This window comes from Bubalus bubalis, chromosome 4 (assembly GCF_019923935.1).
Source record: "Bubalus bubalis isolate 160015118507 breed Murrah chromosome 4, NDDB_SH_1, whole genome shotgun sequence".
NCBI lineage: Eukaryota > Metazoa > Chordata > Mammalia > Artiodactyla > Bovidae > Bubalus > Bubalus bubalis.
Window position 1 is genome coordinate 77,181,815 of NC_059160.1, and position 23,116 is coordinate 77,204,930.

A 23,116-nucleotide genomic window follows, 5' to 3' on the forward strand; every position below is an offset into this window, starting at 1 on the left:
TTCTCCCGACTTTTTAAAGAGAGTGATTTCATGCAATTTTAGGCAGCAAATGACACAGCCTCTAGTGAAGGTTGTTTGGGCGATAATGGTATTAGAAGTTGGGAAATGCAGCCTTTGCAAATGAAAAACAAGAAAAGGTCAGAACAGCACAAAGAAGTTTCTCCAAGGGAAGGCTCATTGTCCTCCATGACCGAAGACGTTGTGTCTATAAATTCACCTAAGTGAAATTACATCTGTGGCACCAAAAACCAACCCTGAAGCCAAATTAAGAAGGAGGGAACAAGCAAAGACTTACAGTACATTTCTCTGAGAATGTACCGGGAAACCAAAGGGCTGCAACCGACAGCCTCAGCCCGCCAATCCACAGGAGGACTTCACAAAGTCCATTCCCAAGAAAACATTACACTAGTTCTCCAAGAGAGTGGTGTGGAAGTCAGGCCACTTCCCTGACCACCAAATCAGGGGGCTCCAAAAAGGGAAAACTGGGAAGCCCTAAAGCGAGGCACTGTGGTGCAGTGGTTGAGAATTCTCTGCAGGGAATTCCTCAGCTGCTGCTGCTGCTAAGTCGCTTCAGTCGTGTCCAACTCTGTGCGACCCCATGGACTGCAGCCTACCAGGCTCCTCCATCCATGGGATTCTCCAGGCAAGAGTACTGGAGTGGGTTGCCATTGCCTTCTCCGGAATTCCTCAGCAGTCCAGTGGTTAAGACTCTGTGCTCTCACTGCTGAGGGTCCCAGTTCAATCCTTGGTCAGAGAACTAAGACCCCACAAGCAGCAAAAAAAAAAAAAAAAAAAAAAAAATTAAACTAAAAATAATAAAATGACTCAAGAAGCTCAGGAAAAAAAGAATTCTCTGCAGTTTGAATCCCAGCTGTTCCATTTGCCTTTGTAATCTAAGAAAAGATTTTTTTTTTAATTTTTTTTTTTTGGCCGTTCTGGGTCTTTGTTGCTGCTCAGGCTTTCACCTAGTTGTGACAAATGGGTGTTACTCTTTAGTTGCAGTGAGCAGATTTCTCATTTCGGTGGCTTCTCTTGCTGTGGAGCACAGGCTCTAGGCGCTTGGGCTCAGTTGCTGCTCCTGGGCTCTAGAGCACAGCCTCAGTAGTTGCGGCACGCGGGTTTAGCTACCCCATGGCACGTAGGACCAGCGATCGAACGCGTGTCTCCTGCATCTGCAGGCGGATTCTTCACCGCTGAGCTACCAGGGAAGCCCTAAGGAAGGTTTTCTGAAACCCCTCTATCCCTTAGTTTCCTCATCTGTAAAATGAGGGTGATTGTAATAATTGCTCATTTGAATTGAATGAGATTTGGATTAATGAAATGTTTGACATATAGTCAATAAGTGTTAACCATGCTGATGATAGTGATAAAGTTGATAAGACACACATTGTTTGTGCCCCTCCTCCAAAGGAGAGAGATTTATGAGGGAGCTGTTTGGTGCCAGGAAAACCTTGAACAACTTGAACAACCCAGAAAAGAAAATCTCTATGACTGATTTTTGAATTTTTTTTTCTGGAACACTACTTTGAATTTTCACTTATACCTTATTTTAAAATCCTAATAATCTACACCGATCCACTAAATTGAGAAAGAATCTAGAGCAAATCTGAGTTAGGCTTCATAGAAATTTTAAAGACCAATTAAATGGACAATCGAGGTATAACAAAATAGATAATAATGATTTTTAAGAGCCTTAAAGTTTAGCCTTTTAACAATTTTCCCAATTTTCCTTTCACGGACATGTGCACTTTAGAAGTTGCTGGAGTATTGTAAACTCATTATTTAATCTGTGATACTCTTTGGAAAGAATGCAGTCCTTGGAAAAAAATACTTAAATTTTGATCACAGGTTATTTTCCCCAATGTGAGAGAGTACTTTGCTTCCAAAAATCCATCTATACTAGCTCAAAGTCTCCTAGAGGCAATAAACATTTCTTTTATCCCACATAAAATCATAACATACCTAATATAAAACTTTATACCCTCCGTGAAAGTTTTAGTCTGACTTTTTCAGAAATGTGTAGCTGTAATTCTCCTGGTCAGACTAGAGAGCTGTCATTCAGCAGAGACATTTCTTTTAAATCCACTTCTTTCCCCCTCCTCCCAAAACTGAATAGTAAAGTTTTCAAACTGAGATAATTACAGAATTTAAAAATCTTCTTTAATTACATTTGGTTGTTGGTTGTTATTCCCGAAAATGTTTAGCGTACCTCTTGTTTTGAGTATCAGCTGTTTTGTTGCTAAATCATGTCCGACTCTTGCAACTCCATGGACTGTAGCCTACCAGGTTCCTCTGTCCATGGGATTTCCCAGGTAGGATTACTGGAGTGGGTTGCCATTTCCTTCTCCAGGGGCTCTTTCCAACCCAGGGATCGAAACTGCATCTCCTGCATTGGCAGGTGGATACTTTATTGCCGAGCCACTAGGGAAGCCCTGTGTTGAGTGTGCCTATTGGAAAAAGAGATCTGATGAGTTTTTCAAGTTTCACACCTCATGGCTTCTACCTCCAGATCTAGAAATTTCTGCCCCCTACAAAGAGCACAGTCATTTGACACTTTATAAACACAGTCATTTCTCACTTTATAAACTACTTGACCATGATACAGAAAATGAATTTTTAATAGAAGGAAAGGAAACATCTGTCACATTATAGGAAATAAGCAACAGGAAAATCAGAAGCCCTTTATAAACATTTTCCTAATGCAAAATACATGTCTCCAAGTAAAGACTAACTACACTTGTCCTCCTTGCTGGCTGGAATGGTGGTTTCATCAGGCTTCCTGGCCATCTCCCCAGTGGGCAAGATCTCTTCTGGAGAAAATACTCAGCAGTGTTTGCAGTCCTGCCTTCTGCTGGATCCTTTCTTGCTGTATCTCCAAGAAGAGAATCATAGAGATATAGAGCTATAATTTATTTTGGAAACTTAGCAGATTAGGAAAAATGAAATTCAGAAAAAGAGTAATTTACTTCAAGCCCAAACATGTAACAACTAATAAGACTGGAACCCTATCTAATAGTCTCCATTGCTTCTAAGCCCAACTGCTGCTTTGAAGAGCTCAGGATTCATAATTTCACAGAATTTTTTAGCTATATATTATTGTTATTAGTAGAAGTGAAACTATATATGCAGAGGGTAAATATGCAGTGAGACAATATTTGTATAACATGTGAATTTGTTACATATAATAGAAAAATATTTTAAATTTAAATAAATAAAACTTTAAATTTTAATCTAAGAAATTTAAAAATATTTTAAAAATTAATTTAAAATTGTTTTTAAAATTAAAAATTTAGTTTTAAAAATTTTAAATAAAAATATTTAAAATTTAAATGAAATAAAATTTAACAATAAACTGTGGAAAATTCTGAAAGAAATGGGAGTAGCAGACCACCTGACCTGCCTCTTGAGAAACCTCTATGCAGGTCAGGAAGCAACAGTTAGAACTGGACATGAAACAACAAACTGGTTCCAAATAGGAAAAGTAGTACGTCAAGGCTGTATATTGTCACACTGCTTATTTAACTTCTATGCAGAGTACATCATGAAAAACGCTGGGCTGGAAGAAGCACAAGCTGGAATCGAGATTGCCGGGAGAAATATACATAACCTCAGATATGCAGATGACACCACCCTTATGGCAGAAAGTGAAGAGGAACTAAAAAGCCTCTTGATGAAAGTGAAAGTGGAGAGTGAAAAAGTTGGCTTAAAGCTCAACATTCAGAAAACAAAGATCATGGCATCTGGTCCCATCACTTCATGGCAAATAGATGGGGAAACAGTGGAAACTGTGTCAGACTTTATTTTTCTGGGCTCCAAAATCACTGCAGATGGAGATTGCAGCCATGAAATTAAAAGACGCTTACTCCTTGGAAGGAAAGTTATGACCAACCTAGATAGCATATTCAAAAGCAGAGACATTACTTTGCCAACAAAGGTCCGTCTAGTCAAGGCTATGGTTTTTCCTGTGGTCATGTATGGATGTGAGAGTTGGACTGTGAAGAAGGCTGAGTGCCGAAGAATTGATGCTTTTGAACTGTGGTGTTGGAGAAGACTCTTGAGAGTCCCTTGGACTGCAAGGAGATCCAACCAGTCCATTCTGAAGGAGATCAGCCCTGGGATTTCTTTGGAAGGAATGATGCTAAAGCTGAAACTCCAGTGCTTTGGCCACCTGATGCGAAGAGTTGACTCATTGGAAAAGACTCTGATGCTGGGAGGGATTGGGGGCAGGAGGAGAAGGGGACGACGGAGGATGAGATGGCTGGATGGCATCACTGACTCGATGGATGTGAGTCTGAGTGAACTCCGGGAGTTGGTGATGGACAGGGAGGCCTGGCCTGCTGCGATTCATGGGGTCGCAAAGAGTCGGACACAACTGAGCGACTGAAATGAACTGAACTGAACTGAACTGAACTGAAAATTTAAAATGTATTTATATATCCTTTAAAATGTTTAACTGCTGTAAAAAAATATCTTCCTCTTCTTGAATAAAGATGTATCCACATGTGTTACTATTAATTTTACCAACATTTTTGAAATTTCTGTGTTAACTAGCTGTAGTCCTAGGTTTAAAGATACAGAAGAGAAAATAATAAACCTTGTCCCAGCTTGGCAACAAATTGGAGAGGCTGACATAAAACAGACAAGTATGTTACTGTGGATTCCACATGGCAGATTTGGGAACAAGAGCTTCTATACGACTGCATCCCAGGCTTGAGTGAGAATGAGGACCAGGCAGGGACCAGATCATGGAGAGTTTTGTACATCATGCTAAAATGTTTGTATTTTACCCAAAAATGGCTAGAAGACATTGAGAAAGTAGATGCTCTAAAATCATGTGACTCAAATTATACTATAGAGCTAGTGGATTTTTTTTCTGCTCCTTAATACTGAACACCTTGATACAACATCTGAGAGTGGAATGTGATGAGTCACCAGACTCTATTTCCAGTTGTAGAACTGAGGGAAATCTCAGTTTCTTCATCTGTAAGGTGGGGGTCATTATAGGATTGTTGTAAGAGGGATCGGAGGTAAGGCTATTAAACATTTATTACCATGTCTGCCATAGTAAGGGCTTCCCTTGTGGCTCAGCTGATAAAGAATCTGCCTGCAATGCGGGAGACCTGGGTTTGATTCCTGGGTTGGGAAGACACCCTGGAGAAGGGAAGGGCCACCCACTCCAGTATTCTGGCCTGGAGAATTCCATGAGCTGTATAGAGTTGGACATGACTGAGGGACTTCCACGTCACTGGCATAGTAAACATTCAATAACTGTAAACTGGCATCGTCTTCACCATGATCATCATCATAAAAGACTGAAATGGAAAAAATGGATTAGAATGCTAAGGGTTAATTGTAACATCTAGGGTTAAGAGCAGTCTTCTAACTCTGCTGAATATATTGCTTCAAGTAATAAAGTCCCTTCACGGAGAACTACTTTGTCAGAGGCATGGCTAGAAGGGGGCAACAGTTAGCAAAATGCGTTGCTTATGTAACTGAGATGAACTTTCCCTTTGATTTTGCTGTTCAAGAACAAGTAAGAAAAGAAAACGAGTTTCATCAGCTGAGATCAGTATCAGAGGAGAGCTGTGTGCTTGCTTTGTTAGTTAAAAGTAAAAGAGGAAAATGTCAAAGTCGGTTGGAGACTGGGGATAAAAATCAGCTTTTGTGTTACCTCCCTTTGTTCATCAGCAGGCCCATATTATGCTTTCAACCCATTAGTAGATTGTAACTAATTGTTTATAAAGTATCTTTATAGTGTAATGGCTGAAAGCTATTTTTGGCTGTATCTTTATTATTGGAATACTTCCTGTAATTGCACCAAATTCAAAATTTGAAATATAGTTTAGCAATTCCAATTTGGTTAAATTGAAAATTAAGTAGGTCAAATTAGATTTACCATAAGCATAATGCCATCTATCTATTAAAAACGGCCTATATTTCAATATTCTATAGAATAATAGGTTTACTTTCTGTGTTCTGTTTTGTTAGTGCTCCTATATTCCTCCCTGTAAGAGAGAAAATCAGAAGAACTTGGAAAGTGTCATGAATTGGCAACAGTACTGGAAAGATGAGATTGGTTCCCAGCCATTTACTTGCTATTTTAATCAATTTCAAAGGTAAGCGAATATTTACATGTGCATATTAAAGTTGTTTGTAGCCTCGGTAGCTAATTATATTAATAAATCATAGATTGTGGTCACTTGACAAAATATACTACATGGAGACAGATAGTCTTGACTCTTCCTGGCATGTAGTTAGGGTAGCCCTTTCTTACTCTTTAGGATGGGGGGCATATAAGGAACCTGCTAGCCAAAAAAGGTGAGAATTTATATCATGCATCATAGAGTTTACCCTCTGGATACACTAAGAAAGTGCCTTTAGGTAGGAGGACTGTTTACTAGGAGTGTTCTCCCGAATAATTTGTGATTAATGATCACAAACTGAACAACATTCAGATTTATCATCATTTTGGGCTGCATCAAATCTTATCTTTCTTTTTCCTTTCTATTCTGACCAGATATCTTCAAATGTTTCCATCATTAAAACTTTACTTGACCTAGAGAGAACTCAAGTTATAGCATACAGCAACAGTTCCTTGAACTAGACTATTCCAGTATCCACCCAGATTAATCATAGTAATCTGTTCATCAAATGTTGAGTATTCTCAGCTCTTTGCTGTCCCTCTCCATTTGGGTGTTCCACACTTAGGTCAGACTTTCTCTTCCTCCCATAATCCCTCCCTTAGTGAATGGCACTATAGGCTACTCATTTACTGAGTCTAGACACTTTGAGTAATTCTTAACTCACTTTTCTCCTTTATGCTCTATAACCTATATTTATCATCCTGTTGATTTTATCCTGTATTAACTCTTCTGTGTCTTCCCTCTGCCACTGTTTTAGTTCAGATTCATGTTATTTCTCATGAATCTGAGAGCACAATAGTCTTCTAACTATTAACACAACAGTAGTCTTCTAACTAACCCTTCTACTTCCACCCTTTGCCCCACTCCAGGACATTCTCCACATTGCTGCCAAGACTGTCTTTCTTAAACTTGGAAGCAAGAACAGGCAGGTGGGATCTATGTCTGAGGCAGGGATATGGCAGAGTCTCCTAATTCATGTAGAGGAAGGAGGTACATAAAAGTGGCAATTTGTAGAACATCCAAAAGTGCCAGCTACAAGATATACCTCTGTGTGCTATCTAGAGCTCTTTCTCAATCCTCACTGTCGTAACTATACCAGAAGAACTTAAAAAAAAAAAAAAAGGCATCACAGATGAATTAACTTAGAATCTTTGGTGGTTGAACCTAGGTATTAGCATTTAAAAAACCAATTCTAAGGATTCTAGTATACAGTCAGGATTGAGAGCCACTGCTCTATCCCCTCACCGATAACCCTCTACTGGAATTGTTTGTATGCCCATCTTCCCAACCAGGTTGCCTACTGGTTAATGGTATGGACCATATCTTCTTTGGCTCTGTATCCCTAGTACTTAGCACAGTGGCTGGTTCTCAGTTAAGAAATGTTTGGTGAAGGAATAAATCAATGAATGCAATGTGCTAGAATAATAAGGAGGGTTCTTTGCTTCCAAGGAATTAGACTTTCTTGGGGGAAATAGAGCTTATGCAATGTAAGGGCACAATAAAGGACAGAAGCTGGAGATATTAATAAGAAGCAGAAGATATTAAGAAGAGGTGGCAAGAATTTCATGCAAAGTATGATTTCATCAGTTAGAAATGAAAGGAAGGAAGACCTTGAAGATGGGGTGGCTGTGATAAAAAAACAAGTTTGACAATATAAGTTACATGCGGTACATAGGTTATATATAACAAGGAGTGGTGAATTTGTAAGCTGGAAATGTAGCTTAGGGTTAGATTTCCAAAGGTTCATAAATGCCATGTTAAGGGGAATGATCTTTGTCATTTGGGCAATGAAAATTTGTGAAAAGGTTTTCCTTTTTTTTGAACCAAAGACTCACTTGAGTAGATCTCTGATATAGAAAGTAAGGGATGAGAGTTGAATGTGTATTAGAGAGGAAAGATGGGCTGAAAGCAAGGAGCTCCAGCTCAGAGATTGGGGTGGGGGGGGGGGGGGAGTAAGGAGAGTACTGAGTGAAAAACATAGCGTTTCTGAGTGGCTACCTGTGTCAATCATTGTGAATAACATTTTGGTTAGATCACTAAATTTCTTATAATAGTTCTAAATACTGGCCCCACTTGACAGGTGGGAAAACTGAGTCTTAAAGATTCCAGCAGAAGTCGTGAAGTGAAAAAAAAACAGAATGCAGCTTGAAACTAGCTCATCTGATTCCCTGAGCTCCTTCTGTTAGCCCTCTTCTTCTCCCAGTTCGAGAGTGGCGGCAGTGGCAGTAGCCCATGGAGGGGTACATCAGAAGAGACAGTTAGAACCACAGTCAAGAACTTAGCAGCCATGTGAGTGATGCGGAAAAGGGAGGTATCACATTTGACTGAGTGTGAGAAAAAGATAGTCTAGCTCTGACTGTGCTGAATCTGAGAGTCTCAAAATATCCAAAAGAAAGAGGTAGAAGTACAGACTTTCAGTTCGAGAGTAAGAAGTCTGGGTCAATGTTATATGGATCTGGGAATCGTTGGCACCCAAGCCATGGTTGAAGCAAAGAGAAAGAATGCACACTGGGAAAGAATGCATACTGGAGTGAGGAGAGAAATGTTGACAGAATCTTGGGATCCTCTGTGTTATTGGTATGAGGGGGAGGAGATGGAGAGAGAGTGGCCAGATGTTGAGAGGAAAGTGAAAAGATTTGGAAGGGCGAGTGTTTTAAGGGGAAAAGAATAATCAAGATGCACTGCTTAGAAGTCAATTGTGGCAGCTCCGAGTGTGTAAGTGGTCTTTGTGAACATGGTTTAGGTACTGCCTCAAAGCAAAGGGGTTGAAATCACTTTATCTTGGGCTGAGATGAGCCTGCGAAGGCTTTACCAAGTGCAGACTACTTTTTCAAGAAGTTTGCCGTGACTGGAAAAAGAATTGGAGGGAGGAGATGAGTAATTGAGAGGGAAATAGGAATGGATACAGAGAAATGAGACGGAGTATGGACTAAAACTGCCGAGGGAGAAGGAAATATTGACTACACATAGTAAATAAGGAAAAAAGGGGACACTCCCTGAGGAAAACAGGGGAGGATGAAATACAAAGGTGACGTGGGGATATGGTTTTCAGTGAGACAGGGAGCCCAGCCACAGGAAACAGGCACTAGCAGTCAAGACAGTTTGATACTGAACCCACCACGGTCTGCACCAGGTGACCCTTTAGGCTCCCAAGCCCTGGACCCGGAGCTGGTTTCCGAATGTGCATGACCTTGAGCTTGCAGGAGGAAGCAGACAGGCACCCCCTCCCACGGGCTGTGCTACCCAGCTGCTGGTCATCTTGGTAACTTGCCCTCACTCCCCACTCAGGTACCAAGTTTTCTAAAGGCTGCCTCCTCCAAATAGGGCTGCCTTCTGCTAGGGCACGAACTCTGAATATCCTCGGTACCAAATCAAACAGGACCATTCCCTGGCATGCTGAGAATGATCTGTAAAGAACTCACCCTGCATTATGCTGGGTTGGCCAAAAAGTTTTTGGGGTTTTTCTGTAATATCTAATGGAAAAACCTGAATGAACTTTTTGGCCAACACAGTATATCGATTATAGTATATCAACTTTAGTAGTGGTACATTTAAGTTCATCATTCCTTCTTTAGAACAGATACCCATTCCCCATCCATCATCTCACTGTCCCATTTTCAAACTTTTGGGGTGTAGACAGAAGTAGGGATGGTCTCTCACAACTCAGAAGCACTCCAGACATGATTTTAAGTGACTTCGAGAAAACAGAAGTTTGAAGTTTGGCTCTTTTATCATGACATTTGCAAGAGGAAACAAGAGTGCTGGTTGGAGGTGTGAAAAATGGCAGCTCCTTGGTGCCATCTACTCTTAGTACACTTTTTACTACTGCAAAATATGCAATAAAAATAGACTCACTGTAAAGATTCCCAGATGCTCTTGATAAGGTGAACTTTATATTTAAAGTAACCTTTAGATTTCACTCAAATGCAGGATTGGGGAGAAAAGTTACCAAGAAGTTTCCGTTTTCAAGAAAAGGATGTTATTTTAAAAATCTAAGACAAAGATGATTGGAGTCTTAGGTTTCCATTGTTGAAGGCTTATTTGGGTGAGTTATACTCAGGAATAGAATGTGCAGTGGCCAGAGCAGCCATCAGTAGCCATGCCTGCCCTGGAAGGATGGTCCCCATGCAATCATCCCTTCTGTGCCACCCAAGAACCACAACATGGTGTGGTGACTTCCTGCCCAGGGCTCGTGGAACCAGGCCCTGGCTGCCTCTATTCAGGATCTTCCCATACAGCCCTCTGGCTCTATGACTCCCTCAACCTTGAAGCATCGAATCTCCATAAAATGGGTAGATTTTTATTTTACACTCTTTGGTATAGGCAAGGTCACACTTACTTTCCCTATATATTTTTGTCTCTTGTTAGCTTTTCCTTGGCTTATCTTTTCTCAGCAAAACCCCAGAAATGCCCACTTCTCTCTCTCTCTCTCTCTCTCTCTCTCTCAAAGTGTCTCAGTAATGTCCAGCCCTTTGCCACTCCATGGACTGTAACCCACACGGCTCCATGCCCCCTTACCACAGTTTTTTCTTTTTTTGGCTGTGCTGGATTTTTGTTGCTGCCTGGACTTTTCTCTAGTTGCGGCAAGTGAGGGCTACTCTTTAGTTGCAGTGCGCAGGCTTCTCATTGCAGCGGCTTCTCCTGTTGCGGAGCATGGGCTCTAAGAGCTCGGGCTTCAGTAAGTGTGGCTCCCAGGCTCTGGAGCACGGGCTCAGTAGTTGTGGCACACAGGCTTAGTTGCTCCAAGGTATGTGGGATCTTCCCGGACCAGGAATGGAATCCGTGTCTCCTGCATTGGCAGGTGGATTCTTTACCACTGAGCCACCAGGGAAGCCCACCAAGTTTGTTTTGAAATCTCCATTCAGTTGCTGGAAAACATCTCTGAGTCTTAGTCTTTCCATACAATTTTCCTCCCTCATCTTTGCCTTCCCCAACTTCCCCTTGATGAGGACGTGTCCCTGGAAAATGGGTACTCATTCCTTAATTCCCTTTGGCTCTAAGGACAAGGAAGAGTGATCTGTCCTTAGTTTTTGAACGTTTCCTCTTAAAGAAAGCATTGTATTTTTCTATACAGGTTTACTTTTTAATACTTAATTTTTTTGTCCTAAGTGGATATCAGTTCACAGAGGGCACAGAGCAGGCTTACACACGCATGCGTGCGCACCCCCACACCCACATGCGCACACACACACACACAGTTGTCAAATGAACAGATCCAGCCACTTCACCTGTGAAGCCTTGAATTCATTCCCTCAGTTGAGGCCCTCACTGTTTCTCATCTAGATTGTTGAAGTGCCCCGCAACTGGTCTTTCAGGCCTGGCCTTTCTTTCATCAATCATCTACACTAGGCTAAGTTTTGTTGTACTTCATTTAAGTCTTCTTTGATTTTGTCACAGTCCTTGATTAAATTTTTCTGCCTTGTTATTGTTCACTGGATGAAGACTATGCCCTTCCGATTCCAGGTTCAACTTCTGCTGTTTACTCACATGTCCATAAGCTGGAAAAAGAAAAACAGACATGATCCAAGCCTTCATGGAGCTTATACCCTATCATCACATTAGATAGATAATTACAAAGTGGAGTAAATACCATGAAGGAAAAGCCAGGGCTGCTGCTATGAGACATTATAACAAGGTGGGGAATTTCAAAGGCCTGTATGCATAAACCATAATTAGGTGGAGACCAGAAGATGGTCAAGAGTTAGGTAGGCAAAAAACAAGGGGAACAGTATTTCAGAATGAGACACCACTATGTGCAGAGGTTCTGAGGCAAGAAAGTTTGGTGAGTTTTAGGACCCAAAAGGCCCCCATGACAGAGGAGCCGTTAGGGAGAAGGAAAGTGGTGAGTGTTGATTCTGGAGAGAATAGGCAGGGTTTATTTATTTATTTATTTTTAATTTTATTTTATTTTTAAACTTTACATAATTGTATTAGTTTTGCCAAATATCAAAATGAATCCGCCACAGGTATACATGTGTTCCCCATCCTGAACCCTCCTCCCTCCTCCCTCCCCATACCATCCCTCTGGGTCGTCCCAGTGCACTAGCCCCAAGCATCCAGTATCATGCATTGAACCTGGACTGGCAACTCGTTTCATACATGATATTTACATGTTTCAATGCCATTCTCCCAAATCTTCCCACCCTCTCCCTCTCCCACAGAGTCCATAAGACTGTTCTATACATCAGTGTCTCTTTTGCTGTCTCATACACAGGGTTATTGTTACCATCTTTCTAAATTCCATATATATGCGTTAGTATACTGTATTGGTGTTTTTCTTTCTGCCTTACTTCACTCTGTATTCTCTTAAACTCAGTGAGTAGCCAGTGATGGGGAGTGGTGACTTGACCTGATTTAAAGGTTTGCACATTCATTCCACCTAGGCCAGTCCTCAGAGTACGCCCTGTTTCACACACACATTCATGCCTTTGCCGTCCCTCTCCCCTTCCTTCACCTTTTCCCTTTTGTAGGAATGAGCACGCTACAGTGGTAGGAAGGCTGAAACTAGCCACTTTCTAACATGTGGTATGTTACTCTGACCTATGTGTGCCACATTCCCTTTGTAGAAGGGAGAAATGATAAGGTTACTGTGAGGTTATCAGTGAGATGGCGCATGCCTGACCCTGAGTAATTCCTATGAAAGTGTTTGCCATTATTATTTTTGTTACTATTAAGACTTGCCTCAAAGACCACTGTGTAAACTTCTCTCACCTTTTCAGGTATAATCAGGCCCTCCCTCTTCTGAGTTCCTACAGGGCTGTGTTGCTTTTATCACACTGTTAGAGAGTTGGCTGAATATGTATCTTCCTCCTTGGATAGGTTATGACTTCCTTAATGCAGCAACCATGTGGCCTTAGGTGTCTGGTTTACATTTCTTCTCTACCACTTAATAACTATGTGACCTAGGGTAAATTGTGGAACTTCTTGCTCTTGATTTTGTTATCTGTAAAATGACACAAAGATAGACATGTTCTATCTTCAGGATTTTACTTTTTGTTTATTTTGGTAATGATCATATCTGCACAAGAATGAGTACTTAGTATATGTATATGCTTTTCTTTCCTTGCCCTGTAAATTTCTAACATCAATGGTGGAAACAACTAATCAGAGCATAGCCTAATTATTCACTGATTAGATGCTGAGTGAGATCTTGAATGAATACATAATAGAAATTTGATTAATGAGTAGAGTGATGGAACACACAAAAATAACTCAAAGGAAAGAATTCTATTGTGAAATAAGAATAGAAACAGAAGAATGTACTTCTGATCCTGAACAGATAGATCCTACTTTTTAAGTTCACCCAGCGTATGTTTGTCCTATGATATATATTTTCCAAATTAAATTTGTCCTTAGCATTTTAGACAAAGATGAACATAATGGTCTGAGCTAAAGTTGAATAGAAAGCTCTTTAGAGTACAGTATGAAAGTCATAGAAAAGGAATGCTCACTTACTTAGGGCTTAGTTTTCTTACCTACAAAATTTCATAGATTAAATGATCTCTAAGAGTCCTCTAAGTTCTCTAGTTTTATGATTTTGTAATTCCCTGATTCTGAAGGTGTGTACAGTTGCAATAGCTTAAAATGATGGATCAAATCCTAATGGTGAAAGAGAAAGAAAATTATCAAAGAACCAAATGGTTAACAGTCTGGAGCCATTAAGTGGAGGAGCAAAGAGTCCTACCTCAACAGTAATTGAGCTTCATAATTATGACATTGAGTCATCAAAAAAGTTAAATTTGGTTCAATATACTCTATTTAATAGGTAAGGAAATGTGTAATGCATTTTTAGAAAGATGTTACCAATTATATTTTAATATTTGTATTGGTTTTTATTCAACTTAAAAGGTTAAACTTCAATTATTTGGAAGAATCACTTATGTGAATACCTACCTCCTTCCCTTGAAATAAACAATATTGTTTTAGGGAGTCCAAAATCTTCCTGCCACAAAATAGCTAATCACTATTCTATCATGATATTACTCTTGCCAGCATCCTGGATTTCATCCATTGAATTACCACCATTTTAGTCTTTTACTCTCTAAAAAAAGTTTTTTTTTTTATTGGCAGATAATTGGTTTACAATATTGTATTGGTTTTTTACCATAGATAACAAACAAACACGTGAAAAGATGCTCAACATTGCTCATTACTAGAGAAATGCAAATCAAAATTACAATGAGGTATCACCTCACTCCGGTCAGAATGGCCATCATTTAAAAATCTATAAGCAATAAATATTGGAGAGTATGTGGAGAAACAGAAACCCTCTTGCACTGTTGACGGGAATGTAAATTGATACAGCCACTATGGAGAACAGTATGGAGATTCCTTAAAAAACTAGGAATTAGAACTACCCCCGTGGCTCAGTGGTAAAGAATCTGTCTGCCAATGTAGGAGACTTGCAGGAGACAAGGGTTCTATTCCTGGGTCAGGAAGATCCCCTGGAGGAGGAAATGGCAACCCACTCCAATATTCTTGCCTGGAAAATTCCATGGACTGAGGAATTCAGTGGGCTACAGTCCATGGGATTGAAAAGAGTTGGACACGACTGAGCACACATACCCTATTACTCTTTTATTCAAGTATTTATTAATGACTAGCTTTACACCAGGTGATGGTAATCAAAGATAATAAGACTTATTTTATGTCTTCAGGGAACTCACTGAGTACTATGAAAGACCAACATGTAAACAAACAATTGAAATGTAATTTATTCAGTGGTAAGTGCCATAATTACACACACACACACACACACACACACACACACACATACACACACACACAGTATAGTGCTTGGACCTACTTGAATGGAAAAAAGGAGTGGAGAGAGAAAAGCCTTCATAGAGGAAAGTCTGAATTGTATTTTCTTAAAAAATGAGTATTTTCTGAATTGTATTTTCTTAAAAAATGAGTAGGAATTTTCCAGATAAATGAAGGCTAAGGAAATCAGTCCTGAATATTCCTAAAGGAAATCAGTCCTGAATATTCACTGGAAGGACTGATGCTGAAGCTGAAACTCTAATACTTTGGCCACCTGATGTGAAGAACTGACTCATTTGAAAAGACCCTGATGCTGGGAAAGATTGAAGGTGGGAGGAGAAGGGGATGACAGAGGATGAGATGGTTGGATGGCATCAGCGACTCGATGGATATGAGTTTGAGTAAGCTCTGGGAGTTGGTGTTGGACAGAGAGGCCTGGCGTGCTGCAGTCCTTGGGGTCACAAAGAGTTGGACAAGACTGAGTGACTGAACTGAACTGAAGGAAAGAGATTTCGGGTAAAATAATGAATGTTCAGAGGCATGAAGATTTGAAATGTCATAGACAACTGAATGAAATGTAAGGCTCTACATATTCTTGGAGAGTACATTTAGGGGGAAAGTGATAGATGAACTTGAAGAGGGTAAATCAGATAATGCGTTGCTTTTATGGTATGCTGAGGTCTTAGCCTTTACTCTGTATGCAGTGGAGGAGCAACATTCACGTTTGTGATTTAGGGAGACCAGTCTTGTGACTGCATGGAAGATAGACAGGATATAAGGTTAAACAATTTGGAAATTATTGAGTCAGTCTAAACAAGGGATGAAAAGAGCTTGGGCAAAGGCAGAATTAGTGGAGAAGTGAAGGAGGGATTGGGTATAAGACTGTATGGAAGTGGAGCTCACAGACTTAGAGATACACCTGTGCATGACTGGGAGTCAGATTCAGAGGAGGATGCATGGCACGACTCTGGTTTGCTGTCCTGGGTATTGGAGGCAACATCAATTAGGGATCTCTGGGAAGACTTTTGCTTTCCTAATACAAGCACCATCCCCTCCTGTTTCTACTACTTTTGTCCTGGCAGAGAAGTGGATAGAAGTGGCTTGATGGCAGAAGTGCAGAAACCATATTGCAACTTTGAGGTGATATGCATCAAGATGGACATGCATACGTTATGAAGGGTAGAGCAAAAAGATAGAAAAAGCCAGCTTTCCCACTCCATCATTGAGTAGCTGCCCCTGCCCTGGCCCACCTACCTCTGGATTTCTTATTATGTGAGATTAATAGTATATGCTTATATATATATATGTCTCTGAATGCATTTATAACCAATATGGTGAAAAATGATTGGTCAGTTATAGTTGATTTTGGCTATGTCTTTGCATCTGTTTTTGACTTATGAAGCTCTAAAACCAGATTTCTTTTTTTGGCAATGCCACTTGTCTTGTAGGATCTTAGTTCCCCAATCAAGGATTGAATTTTGGCCCCCACAGTGAAAGAACTAAGTCCCAACCATTGAACTGGCAGAGAATCTGCCAGATTTCTTTTTAATATATTTATGGTTGTATTTAATTGTTCCAATGGCTTCTAAGCTTTCCTTTCATTTTTTTATAAGACAAATTAATAAAGAAATAAACTTATTTTTACTGGTAGACCCATTAGGATACAAATGGGGAGACATGTGCATATAAATGTGGAAAAGGATATTTTGAATAAATTCTATAGGGAAATTTTATTGACTTTTGGATGAATTACTAAATACTAGACTTATTTAACAAAAATTTAATTTTTAATAGAGCTTTTTACTTTTGTTTTCTGTTTACTCTGAAAAATATTTCTTATAATCTTTCATTAAATAAGAGACTGATTCGAAAGTTTTTTTGTTTTTTTTTTAAGGAATATGGCTTTCTTTTTAGACATTAAGTCCAATGATATATCTTGAGTCTTAAAAATTAAGCAATGAATCTGTATTCTTTTCTGTGTACATTTGTGTCTGGTTCCATATTAAGAGAGATTACATCAGAACTGAAAGTTCTGTTTGGTCTCAAAACCTGTACTTTTTAAAAATCAAGCAATGATTTCTATGGCTTCTCCAGCATGCTATAGAATATGTATGGAATTCATTTCAGTGTTCTTCCAAAATCTGACACCCAAATGGCCATACATTACTTAGGTTATAAATTTGAGAGTCTGTTTTCTGATGGTTATTGAAAGTGTTCTTAATGCTTGCAAATTCATCTCCTAACAGTTTTTATCATCATGGCAGTAAAGTCAAGAATTTGATGTTATTAAATCACTTTTCATTTCAGATAGTTTATGCAGCTATTAAACAAAGCCCTGAGGGTATTTGGGAGGAAAACTACAGGAACCAAAGGACAAGTAGGTCACAGAGTGCAGTGCCGTCAGAGGGTGGAATGCAGGGCAGGGCTGTGCGTCAGGAGACTTGAGTTCTATCCATAGCTCTCTTCCTGACTCGGCGGATGACCTTGGGCTACTTACTGACGAGCTCTTGCCTCAGTTTCATCCTGGAAAAAATGGGGGCAGAATAAGCCTCTTACTAACAGAAACAGAAGATCTTAAGAAGAGGTGGCAAGAATACACAGAAGAACTATACAAAAAAGATCTTTATGACCCAGATAACTACGATGGTGTGATCACTCATCTAGAGCAAGACATCCTGGAATGTGAAGTCAAGTGGGCTTTAGGAAGTATCACTAAGAACAAAGCTAGGGGAGGTGATGGAATTCCAGTTGAGCTATTTCAAGTCCTGGAAGATGATGCTGTGAAAGTGGTGCACTCAGTATGCCAGCAAATCTGGAAAACTCAGCAGTGGGCACAGGACTGGAAAAGGTCAGTTTTCATTCCAATCCCAAAGAAAGGCAACGCCAAAGAATGCTCAAACTACCACACAATTGCTCTCATCTCACATGCCAGCAAAGTAATGCTCAAAGTTCTCCAAGCCAGGCTTCAACGGTATGTGAATGTTGAACTTCCAGATGTTCAAGCTGGATTTAGAAAAGGCAGAGGAACCAGAGATCAAATTGCCAACATCCACTGGAACTTCGAAAAAGCAAGAGAGTTCCATAAAAAAATCTACTTCTGCTTTATTGACTATGCCAAAGGCTCTGACTGTGTGGATCACAACAAATGGTGGAAAATTCTTCAAGAGATGGGAATCCCAGATCACCTGATCTGCCTCTTGAGAAATCTGTATGCAGGTCAAGAAGCAACAGTTAGAACTGGACATGGAACAACAGACTGGTTCCAAATTGGGAAAGGAGTATGTCAAGGCTGTATATTGTCACCCTGCTTATTTAATTTATATGCCGAAATGCCGGGCTGGATGAAGCACAAGCTGGAATCAAGATTGTCAGGAGAAATATACATAACCTCAGATATGCAGATGACACCACCCTTATAGAAGAAAGCGAAGAGGAACTGAAGAGCCTCTTGATGAAAGTAAAAGAGGAGACTGAAAAAGTTGGCTTAAAACTCAGCATTCAGAAAACTAAGATCACGGCATCCAGTCCCATCACTTCATGACAAATAGATGGGGAAACAGCGGAAACAGTGAGAGACCTTATTTCTGGGAGCTCCAAAATCAGTTCAGATGGTGCCTGCAGCTGTGAAATTAAAAGGCGCTTTCTCCTTGGAAGAAGATCTATGACAACCTAGACAGCATATTAAAAGCAGAGACATTACTTTGCCAATAAAGGTCCATCTTGTCAAAGCTATGTTTTTTCCATTAGTCATGTATGGATGTGAAAGTTGGACTATAAAGAAAGCTGAGCATTGAAGAATTGATGATTTTGAACTGTGGTGTTGGAGAAGACTCTTGAGTCTCTTGGACTTCAAGGAGATCCAACCAGTCCATCCTAAAGGAAATCAGTCCTGAATTGGAAGGACTGATGCTGAAGCTGAAACTCCAATACTTTGGCCACCTGATGTGAAGAACTGACTCATTGGAAAAGACCCTGATGCTGGGAAAGATTGAAGGTAGGAGGAGAAGGGGATGACAGAGTATGTGATGGTTGGATGGCCTCACCGACTCAATGGACATGAGTTTGAGTAAGCTCTTGGAATTGGTGATGGACAGGAAAGCCTGGCGTGCTGCAGTCCATGGGCTCATAAAGAGTCGGACACAACTGAGCAACTGAACTGAATGTCCAACTCTTTGCAACCCCATGAATCGCAGCACGCCAGGCCTCCCTGTCCATCACCAACTCCTGGAGTTCACTCAGACTCATGTCCATTGAGTCAGTGATGCCATCCAGCCATCTCATCCTCTGTCGTCCCCTTCTCCTCCTGCCCCCAATCCCTCCCAGCATCAGTCTTTTCCAGTGAGTCAGCTCTTCGCATGAGGTGGCCAAAGTACTGGAGTTTCAGCTTCAGCATCATTCCTTCCAAAGAAATCCCAGGTCTGATCTCCTTCAGAATGGACTGGTTGGATCTCCTTGCAGTCCAGGGGACTCTCAAGAGTCTTCTCCAACACCACAGTTCAAAAACATCAATTCTTTGGCGCTCAGCCTTCTTCACAGTCCAACTCTCACATCCATACATGACCACAGGAAAAACCATAGCCTTGACTAGATGGACCTTTGTTGGCAAAGTAATGTCTCTGCTTTTCAATATGCTATCTAGGTTGGTCATAACTTTCCTTCCAAGGAGTAAGCATCTTTTAATTTCATGGCTGCAATCACCATCTGCAGTGATTTTGGAGCCCAAAAAATAAGTCTGAAACTGTTTCCACTGTTTCCCCATCTATTTCCCATGAAGTGATGGGACCGGATGCCATGATCTTCATTTTCTGAATGTTGAGCTTTAAGCCAACTTTTTCACTCTCAGGTATCAAATCTAGGTGACATCTTCTGGCCATTTATTACAACCCAGAGTGACTCCCTGGCCATTTTTTTTGAAGGTATTAATATTTTCCATTCTCTAACAACTTGGTGATAGTGTATGTCACCTCCCCTGAAGCAAGCCACTCCATTTCCCAATGTCTTTAGTTGTCCATAATTCATTTAAGGAAATACCTAGAATAGGCACATAAGTAGAGATGGATAGGTTAGAGTTTATCAAGGACTGGGGGGGAGAGGAAAAGGGGAGTCATTGCTTAATGGTTACAGAGCTTCTGTTTGGAAATAGATAATGGTGATGATTGTGCAGCATTGTCCGTTTAATTAATGCCACTAAATTGTATACTTAAAATGGCAAATTTTATCATGTGTATATATATATGTGCTTAGTAACTCAGTTGTGTCAGACTCTTTGCGACCCCATGGACTGCAGCCCACCAGGCTCCTCCTTCTATGGGGATTCTCCAGGCAAGAATAGTGGAGTGGGTTGCCATGCCCTCCTCCAGGGGATCTTCCTAATCCAGGGGTTGAACCCAGGTCTCCCGTGTTGCAGGCAGATTGTGTGTGTGTATATATATATAACACACACATATATATGTGTGTTTATAAAGTAAAGTGTTAGTCGCTCAATCATGTCCAACTGTTTGCAACCCTATGGACTGTAGCCCACCAGGCTCCTCTGTCCACGGGATTCTCCAGGCAAGAATACTGAAGTGGGTTGCCATGTACTTCTCCAGGGAATCCTCCCGACCCAGGTATTGAACCCTTGTCTCTTTATGTCTCTTGCATTGGCAGGCAGGTTCATTACCACTAATGCCACCTGGGAAGCCCCCATATATATATGTATGTATATATATGTATGTTTTAACCACACTCACACAAAAACTTCATCTTGGTTAACACTATGGTCTTGGAAGGAAGGTAGACCATATTATCTGAATTTTACAGAAGAAGAAACAGCCTTTAAGATCATACTACCTGGGAGGAGCAGAGTAAGGATCTGAACCTGAGTCCTTGACCCTTAGACCGAAGGCGTCCTCCATTCCACATGCCGTTGCTGTGGAGAATAGACTTATTCTCACCGCTTGTGATGCTGTTCCTACTATTGCTTTGAGCTGGCCTGTACAGAGGAAGGCAAAGCATTTCTGCCCCCATTGTTCAATCTAGAGACTAAAACTCAGTTAATGAGGCCTGACGTGGCATTATTATTATTTTCACAGCAACAACACACTGTTGATTCATACAGAGCTTATGATTAATCAAACTTACTTGACCCACATCTATTTTATACATGCTACTCTTGAAGTCTCTCCCTATCCTCATTCCTAACATTTCTCTGTAATAAAGATGTTCTGAATTTCAGTGCAAGAGTTTTATATCTATATAAATACATACCATTGCTGTTTTCCTGTTTGTTCCATTCTTTTATGATTATTTTATTTTATTTTATTTTATTTTATTTTTTACAATTATTTTAAATCTTGATTCTGGAATACAGTTGTTATTTCTTCTATTGAAAAATGTTATTCTAATTGTAAATCTAAATGACTTCAATTTCCTTATGCAAGTTATTGATAAAAATGCTGGAAAATACTGAGTCACAGGCAGACATGTGACTATTTCCCTGATAATCTGGCCCTCTGTCCTTACCCAGTAGTAGCCAATGCCTTCATATAGTGCTTACTCTGTTCCAGAAACAGTTTAGGTGCTTTACACATTGAATCTCATTAAATCTGCACAGCATCCATATAAAGCATTGTTGTCATAGTTTTCGTATTCTGCATAAAGGAATGAAACACAGAGAAGTAAGGCATTGCACATATCACACAGCTGGCAAGTAGCAGAACCAGGATTCAAACCTATGCAGTCTACCTCTGTGGCCCAGGCTCTTACGCACTCTGCTATTCATCTGCTGACATCAGCCAGGATTCTAGCCCATACTGAGGTCGGATAACATCAGGTACTCCATGGAATCTTATCAATGACATTGCAATTATAACATCCTTTAATTGCACCATTGGTGGCAAAATAATCTGAAGTGGCAGTCAAAGGAACTTGTGCCTTTGTATGTGCTGGGTCCTCTGCCAAGAAACTTGTACTCAATACTCCTTCTTTTGTGTTTGCTCAAAAGATACTTCTGTTTTATTTCCCCAGACACATGGAAGTCCTCCTTCCCTTTTATCGCCTCTGCATTTGTACAAATGCATTTTGAAATATATCTCAACAGTAAACAAACAACAAACATTTACAGAGCACCTGGAGTGTGTGCCTGGCATCGGTCAATGAGAATACAGGAGCAGTGTTCAGCCCACAGGCCTACCGCTAACTCATGAGAACCGACACACAGGCACCGCCCTGGGGCTGGCCACGCTGTGGCTGCTGCCAGTGTTGTTGAATGGCTGAATGGAAGGGGACAGAGTACCGGGAAATTCATTTAAGATACTCAGATGTACACCTGCAAACTGTGTTTGAGATTAAGAGAGCGCTAGTTTACTTGGTGAAATTTTAGGATCCCCAACCTGTACCTGTGTGATTCAGTCAGCTGAGGCTAAATTGTGCTGGGATAGCAACCTGAAAATCTCAGTAGCTTTTAACAATGAGAGTTTATCTTCTGCTTACAGTACCTGTCTGTCTGGGGTCCCATGCAACTTCAACCCCTGCCTTTATCACTGCAGGACCCCAGCTGAAGGGGTGCCCTCCTCTCTGGGACGTTAATATTAGCCTTGTGGCAGAAGAAAAGAAAACAGATTTCCTTAGGAATACTCGTGCTGAAAATTTTTAGTGATTTTCAAACTCTTTATCATGTTCAGTCCAACAATCTGATGGCTATGTATGTGTACTTTCTTGAATCTTGAATATCACCTGCTACCAAGGTAAAGTTAAGTTACTGGCACATCCAAGAGAGACTTTATGATTGCCTGATAGGGTCTTTTTTAATTTCTCAAGTTTAAAAATTTCTATGATTGTACTGTAAGTCATCACTTTCATTGTTATACACACTTCTTTATATAGAAATGCTAGCCTGTTTCTGTTTTCCTACATGCAGCAGCGAAGTATAGATCCTCTGTGAATTATTCAATTAAAAAAATAACTGTTTAGTGCATAATACATTTTAATGAAATGGGTTTTTAATTTGGGAAACTTCTAGAATGCCAATATTATAATAGGCGGTAACCCTGTTTCCTTCAAGCTTTGGTAATAATCAGAAAGACATGCAGTTTACTCTTCCCCCACCCAGGATGTATTTTTCAGATCCTCTCTTCAAAACTGCCAAAATGATGAAGCCAGGCTGATGGGAGAGGGGTGGAAAGGAAAAGAAATTGTGGTGACTGGCTGATTTTTCTTCATTGAGGATC

General features: G+C 40.4%; 1 protein-coding gene across 1 annotated transcript in view; it reads left to right on the forward strand.

The window, feature by feature from the left end:
• KCNMB4 (potassium calcium-activated channel subfamily M regulatory beta subunit 4) overlaps positions 1-23,116 on the forward strand; it is a 78,630-nt gene that overhangs the window by 30,549 nt on the left and 24,965 nt on the right. The window contains exon 2 of the mRNA XM_006058408.4: positions 5,989-6,116. Coding sequence (XP_006058470.1) covers positions 5,989-6,116 — 128 coding nt within the window. The remainder of the gene's footprint in view (positions 1-5,988; positions 6,117-23,116) is intronic.